Here is a 7978-nt window from a genome sequence, read left to right on the forward strand (position 1 = left end):
GGTCAGTCCTTGCACCATAGCTCTGTATATGAATTTGATTACATTTCTCCAGCCCCTCCCTCAGCTTTTTACCGAAACGGGACGGAAATAAATGTGTCATTGTTTAAACTGCTGATTGCCCTTTTAAGCCAATGCCAACCCTTCCAGACTGATATGTCCAGTATGAACAAGCGTGTGGGTGGAACTATTCCTAGGGCTGAGTGCAACTCTAACTCATCTCCAGTCTAGCCAATTAACCATAGATATAAACATTTACCATCCCTGTCTCTGTCTCTGTAATGTGCCTGCTGTAATTAGTCTACCGATCTACCCACATATTTACAAATCTCACATACATAGGGTAAATGCATTATTACATTACACATGCATCAACATAGTCTTATGGTAATTAATGAACCCACATAGTTGAAGCTCATTAGCTCAGTACAGGCGACGCATACCAGAGTGTCATGTGGCTCTTATAGATGCCAGATGGTCGCTTGTCTTTTCTAGAGACCTGTCACTAGGAGAAGATAATTACGGCATTCATTAGCCACAAGCCCTCCAGACACTAGTTTAACACCACTACTTTAACACACACAAACTTCTATTCAGAAGGGAGACACTCACAAGGCACTTACAGTGAGGAAAAAAGTATTTGATCCCCTGCTGATTTTGTACGTTTGCCCACTGACAAAGAAATTATCAGTCTATAATTTTTAATGGTAGGTTTATTTGAACAGTGAGAGACAGAATAACAACAAAAATATCCAGAAAAATATATGTCAAAAATGTTATAAATTGATTTGCATTTTAATGAGGAAATAAGTATTTGACCCCTTCTCAATCAAAAAGATTTCTGGCTCCCAGGTGTCTTTCATACAGGTAACGAACGGAGATTAGGAGCACACTCTTAAAGGGAGTGCTCCTAATCTCAGTTTCTTACCTGTATAAAAGATACCTGTCCACAGAAGCAATCAATCAATCAGATTCCAAACTCTCCACCATGGCCAAGACCAAAGAGCTCTCCAAGGATGTCAGGGACAAGATTGTAGACCTACACAAGGCTGAATGGGCTACAAGACCATCCCAAGCAGCTTGGTGAGAAGGTGACAACAGTTTCTGTGATTATTCGCAAATGGAAGAAACACAAAAGACCTGTCAATCTCCCTCAGCCTGGGGCTCCATGCAAGATCTCACCTCGTGAAGTTGCAATGATCATGAGAACGGTGAGGAATCAGCCCAGAACTACACAGGAGGATCTTGTCAATGATCTCAAGGCAGCTGGGACCATAGTCATCAAGAAAACAATTGGTAACACACATGCCGTGAAGGACTGAAATCCTGCAGCGCCCGCAAGGTCCCCCTGCTCAAGAAAGCACATATACATGCCCGTCTGAAGTTTGCCAATGAACATCTGAATGATTCAGAGGACAACTGTGAACGTGTTTGTGTCAAGATGAGACCAAAATGGAGTTCTTTGGCATCAACCCAACTTGCCGTGTTTGGAGGAGGAGAATGCTGCCTATGACCCCAAGAAACCATCCCCACCGTCAAACATGGAGGTGGAAACATTTATGCTTTGGGGGTTGTTTTCTGCTGAAGGACAGGACAACTTCACCGCATCAAAAGGACGATGGACGGGGCCATGTACCGTCAAATCTGGGTGAAAACCTCCTTCCCTCAGCCAGGGTATTGAAAATGGGTCGTGGATGGGTATCCAGCATGACAATGACCCAAAACACACGGCCAAGGCAACAAAGGAGTGGCTCAAGAAGAAGCACATTAAGGTCCTGGAGTGGCCTAGCCAGTATCCAGACCTTAATCCCATAGAAAATCTGTGAGGGAGCTGAAGGTTCGAGTTGCCAAACGTCAGCCTCGAAACCTTAATGACTTGAAGAAGACTGCAAAGAGGAGTGGGACAAAATCCCTCCTGAGATGTGTGGCAAACCTGGTGGCCAACTACAAGAAACGTTCGACCTCTGTGATTGCCAACAAGGGTTTTGCCACCAAGTACTAAGTCATGTTTTGCAGAGGGGTCAAATACTTATTTCCCTCATTAAAATGCAAATCAATTCATAACATTTTTGACATGCGTTTTTCGGATTTTTTTGTTGATTTCTGTCTCTCACTGTTCAAATAAACCTACCATTAAAATTATAGACTGATCATTCTTTGTCAGTGGGCAAACGTACAAATCAGCAGGGGATCAAATACTTTTTTCCCTCACTGTAAAAGAATTGAGAACAGACGACAAAAAAGGGGGAAAAAGAAAGAGGCTTCCCACAGCTGGAGAGACGGCAGGTCACATGCAGCTCTGAGACCCCGGTCACATGCAGCTCTGAGACCCCGGTCACATGCAGCTCTGAGACCCCGGTCACATGCAGCTCTGAGACCCCTGTCACATGCAGCTCTGAGACCCCGGTCACATGCAGCTCTGAGACCCCGGTCACATGCAGCTCTGAGACCCCAGGCCAGGCTGTTGTCAGCACGGATCACTCACTCAGACAGAGAGAAAGAAATACTGGGAGAGATGGTGGGGCCTGGGGTCTAGGGCTCTTTGGAGGGCCCCACTGTCTGTCTGTCTGTCTGCCTGACTGCCTGAGTGTCTGCCTGACTGCTTGTCTGTCTGTCTGCCTGACTGCCTGACTACCTGACTGCMTGTCTGTCTGTGTCTTAATGTCTTTCTATTGTGCGGTAAGTATACAAGGTAAATCATATCAGACATGTTTGTGTTTGAGTAAACGTAGGTTACATTTCAGGAAAAACATTGTTTCACCCAACTCCAGTTCTCTTTCTTTGGCAGAGTTTTGATTGCAAATATTTGAAGTAGTACTGTACTTAGTTCTAAGTATATCACARGAAGCGCTGCCAAATACGTSGCTATAAAATTAAACCTTATCTCCATAATGCACAAAGATTGAGAGAGCTAATTGTGAACAAACATATTGCCAGCCTTAAATCTTGTTTTGGTTTTGTTTTCCTCTCAGGCAATAAGAGTTTCACGTTAATTAGCGGCTGTGTTTGTCAGGGGGAAGCGGAGCTACTTCAGGGACTGCAGCTGTTTACCTCTCCACTCGTCTTAAAGCACTGTGTCTCCTGTGTCTCCCTTCACATGAGTGGAGGCTAATGATGCTAACGGAGCTAGCTGTGCTAACGGTGTTGGTGGGGCTCAGTTTAAAGAGGAGACAGAGCAGTAATTACTGTTTGCTTGTTGGGCTCAGTCAGTCAGTCAGTCATCGGCCATTATTTCTGATCGCTCCCTCCAGAGGCCTGCTGGGGATTCATGGACTGTGTCAGTAGAGACACACACACAAACACAAGTGCAGACAGACAGACAGACAGACAGACAGACAGACAGACAGACAGACAGACAGACAGACAGACAGACAGACAGACAGCCCGCGACACACCACACAACAACCACAACACACACACACACACACACACACACACACACACACACACCACACACACACACAAGAATGCAAATACATTCACATGCACTCATAGACACAGACATATCTGGAAATGTGCATGTACATCCTGGCCCATGCTTTGCTACTGGCCGCCAACCCTGACTTTGATATCTGGCCTGATATCTGCTTCACTGATTTCTGCTCTTGTAAAGGCCTGGGTTTTCTGCTCGTTAACATTGATCAATTGAAAGTGTGGGTTCACAGCTCCAATCCAGATGTGTTAGTCATTACTGAGACGTGGTTAAGGAAGAGTGTTTTGAATACTGATGTTAACCTTTTCTGGTTTTAACCTTTTTGGGCTAGACAGATCTTCCAAAAAAGGCAGTGGAGTGGCAATCTTACCAAGGATCACCTTCAGTGCTCGGTTTTATCTCAATCTCTTCATTCAAAGACTCAATCATGGACACTCGTACTGACAGTTGTGGCTGCTTTGGGTGATGTATTGTTGTCTTTACCTTCTTGCCCTTTGTGCTGTTGTCTGTGCCCAATAATGTTTGTACCATGTTTTGTGCTGCTACCATGTTGTGCTGCTGCCATGTTGTGTTGCTACCATGTTGCTGTCATGTTGTGTTTATACCATGCTGTGTTTGTCATGTGTTGCTGCCATGCTATGTTGTTGTCTTAGGTCTCTCTTTATGTAGTGGTGTGGTGTCTCTCTTGTAGTGAAGTGTCTTTTGTCCTATTTATTTATTTGTTATTTTTAATCCAGCCGCGTCCCCGCAGGAGGCCTTTTGGTAGGTCGTCATTGTACGTAAAGATTTGTTCTTAGCTGACTTGCCTAGTTAAATAAAGGTTCAATAATAAAAACATTATGATAATAATAAACACACACACAACACAACACAACACACAACACACACACAACAACAACACACACACACCACACACACACACACCACACACACACACACCACCCACACACACACACACACACACACACACACACACACACACACATCCAATGCAGCTAGGATGAGAACAGATTGTTTTTTGCAGTTTTTCTCATTCCAGGGGAGCGTAACTCAAACATGCTGAGTGTTATATTAGGAATTGATCCAGCAGCACTGAGCTGGTTCAGCGTTAGTTACAGACTCCGCGCTTGTAAAAGATAACGTTATATATAATAATTAGTCCACAGAATATGTGGCTATTACTGTGGTCTGTTACAGCCCTCCGTCCCCCTTCTGCCCTATATCCCTCATACTGCTGCCTAGTTAACAGACTATAACGGACGGCTGGGAAACCAGGGTCAATAATCACCACATAGCAGAGGAGGCTGGGAAGTGGGAAGAGACATTAGGTAACCTGGTGGGCTTAATCAGAAGGACATAAGGGACATTAGAGGATTAACCTGGTGGGTTTAATAGCAGGAATAAGGGACATTGGAGGGTAACCTGGTGGGCTTAATCAGAAGGACAAAAGGGACATTAGAGGGTAACCTGGTGGGTTTAATCAGAAGGACATAAGGGACATTAGAGGGTAACCTGGTGGGTTTAATCAGAAGGACATAAGGGACATTAGAGGATAACTGGTGGGTTTAATCAGAAGGACATAAGGGACATTGGAAGGTAACCTGGTGGGTTTTATCAAGATATACAAAGGGACATTAGAGGGTAACCTGGTGGGTTTAATCAGAAGGACAAGGGACATTAGAGGATAACCTGGTGGGTTTAATCAGAAGGAGATAAGAGACATTGGAGAGTAACCTGGTGGGTTTAATCAGAAGGACATAAGGGACATTAGAGGGTAACCTGGTGGGCTTAATCAGAAGGACATAAGGGATATTAGAGGATAACCTGGTGGGTTAATCAGAAGGACATAAGGGACATTAGAGGGTAACCTGGTGGGCTTAATCAGAAGGACATAAGGGACATTAGAGGATAACCTGGTGGGTTTAATCAGAAGGACAATAAGGGACATTGGAGGGTAACCTGATGGGCTTAATCAGCAGGACAGCAGGGAATTAGAGGGACCAATAGGCTTGATCATAAAACTCCCAGCAGTCACCAGCTTCTACGACGACACTAAAACACACAGGAAATACTTTAGCATCACTGTTTATGGCAGCGCTTTTGTGCTAACAGGTTGAATCATATTCCTCCTGTTGTAAAATAAAGTATTTTAAAGCTTCACTCCAGAGAAAGCAGAGATTAAATTGCTTCCATGGAATCGTCTTTTCTCAGGGATCTGGCATCGTTAGACTGAACGAGACTTTGATCTTCTTTTATGACTTGTCAGGTTGTCGTGGATCCCGAGGATTGGGGGGGTTCCTTGGTTTGATCTTCATCCTGTATTTATGTTTTATTAAACCTCACTCTTTGATCAGTGTATCGTAAATCTCTATCGGGTTGTATCGTAAACGTGGCGTTATTAATAGATAAATCGCGAGTGACATTACTAGCAACATTTCATATCCATAAATGACGGAGAAACAGTTAGGGACCAGTTATTCATGTTTCAGAGTTGAGATTGAAACTAAGAGGGTTTTTGTGAGGTACTAAGGACAAACTGAGTAGAGCACGCACACACACACACACACACTTTTGGCCAGGAGTGGTGGGTGGTAAAAACAATCTAATAGCTACCATTATCTCCACTGTTTTTTCTGTCATTCCTTGTGATGAATATGGGAAAGAGAAACTTGGTGGGAAGGATATCCTATAAATATCCTATCATCAGAATGCGACATTTTAGTCAAGCATATGTCCACTAATGCACTAGGGCCCTTGAGGACAGAGTTGAATGAGCATTGTCTTTGTAGGCGTGAATTGTTAAGGCCYTTGGACACAGGAAGTTGAGCAAAGTGAGAATCGCAGTTAGCCAGGAGGGAGAGAGCGAGGGAGGAAAGGTGCGAGTCCACTGAGTCAAATAGAGACTTTGGAGGTGGAGGAGAACAGATTAGAACAGAAAAGCGAGGGAGAAAGTAACAAAGTAAAGGAGGAGAGGATAAAAGACAAGAGGAGCCAAGTGAGCTCCAACCCCAGTGTGTTTAGTTGGTCAGCTCTCTCACACCTGTCCGGCCTCTCCTTCTCCATTGTGGCGTCTGCAGCTCTAGGGTGAAGTAGCTGTGTTTATCATACACCTCACGGTCAAGTATTTGAATGGTTATGGTCTTCCTGCAGGGACACAAAACAACAACGCAGGGGAGTTGGAACCATGTATGTTAAACACACACACATAAGCACAGGCACAAGGACACAAACGCACAATCACACAATCACACACACACACACACACACACTTGACCAGTCGTGGGAATGAGAGGTGGTGGTGACGAGGTGGGCCGCTGCACGTTCCCTTCTGCTGAGGGCACACTGAGTGGGAGAGGAGCCCGCTGCTTGGTGTGTGTAACTGGCAGTCCTACTCTGTCCTGTGGTGATATGGACTCTACACAGCAGCCTCCTCCTGGCGCCCCCTGCTGGTGTGAACATGCAGTGTAGCGCAGTGCAGCGGACGCCGGGCCCAGGGTTAGAGGTCAGGGTAGAGGGGTCTGACCCCCCGACCTGTACCCCCCAGGACTATCTCCCCCACCTTTACTGTCATTGGTCTCCATCAGGCGAGGCTCTCCCATCTCCACGTAGAAGGTCTTGTTTTTCTCATACTCCTCYTCGTCAACGATTCTGACCTTGATCATTTTGCTGAAGGAGGAGAAGAAGAGAAGAGAAGGAAGAGACAGTAAGGAAACAACAGGTCGGAGTATAAAAGGAGGAAACGGAGAGAGAACAGAACAGAGGCAGGCAGCAGGCAGATAAACCACGCTGACATCTGAAAGACAACAGGTGGAGAGGAAGATGAGTAGAAAACTGAGATGATTTTGTATGTTTTGATCAATGAACGGAAAAATGTCACTCGAAGGAATAACATCACAATAATGTATCACGCTCAAACCAAGCGATCACATTCTGAAAGCACTCTAATCTCTCATCACACTTTATGATGATATTGACTATTTAAATTCCTGCTACACACACACACACATCTGTTGAAGTGGGGCGTCAGGTACTGACTATTTCTAAGTAGATCTGAGTGTGTAGGTGAGGTGTCCTAGCTGTGGTCCAGCCCTGAGAGGGCTCTGACAGACAGACAGACTGATCCTAGAAGTGCTGAGCTGGACTCTGACTGACCCAATGCAGCATCACCCACGGCAACACAGTGGGATACTGAGGCAAAACCCCTCTCTTCACAAGAGGTCACACTGTTAATCATTCCATAGTTATTCTAACACTTCACCACCACACCACTCACTGAGCAAATAGCATACATTTACCTGCAAAAACAGAGACCCAAACATTACAGATACACCAACTGTTCGCTTGGTGCAACCGCCCCCAAAGTCACCCTGTCTTTTAAAGACACTTTGCAGTGAATGTTTTGTTTACATCCAAAAAAACACGCTGAAAGGGATAGTCATCTAACTCCAACTCACTGTAGTGTTGTCTGTATAGGCTGGGTGTGTACTGACCGTAAGACTCTGTGTTGTTTACTGAGAAAACAGCCCTGTAGTGTTGTCTGTATAGGCT

General features: G+C 45.0%; 1 protein-coding gene across 1 annotated transcript in view; it reads right to left on the bottom strand.

Moving 5' to 3' along the window:
• Positions 1-7091, bottom strand: part of LOC112070510 (sodium/calcium exchanger 1-like) — a 56508-nt gene extending 49417 nt beyond the window's left edge. Inside the window, exon 1 of the mRNA XM_024137920.2 lies at positions 6990-7091. Coding sequence (XP_023993688.1) covers positions 6990-7029 — 40 coding nt within the window. The 5' untranslated portion in view covers positions 7030-7091. The remainder of the gene's footprint in view (positions 1-6989) is intronic.
• Between the last annotated feature and the right edge of the window lie 887 nt (positions 7092-7978).

This window comes from Salvelinus sp. IW2-2015, unplaced genomic scaffold (genome assembly GCF_002910315.2).
Source record: "Salvelinus sp. IW2-2015 unplaced genomic scaffold, ASM291031v2 Un_scaffold1347, whole genome shotgun sequence".
Classification (NCBI taxonomy): Eukaryota; Metazoa; Chordata; class Actinopteri; order Salmoniformes; family Salmonidae; genus Salvelinus; species Salvelinus sp. IW2-2015.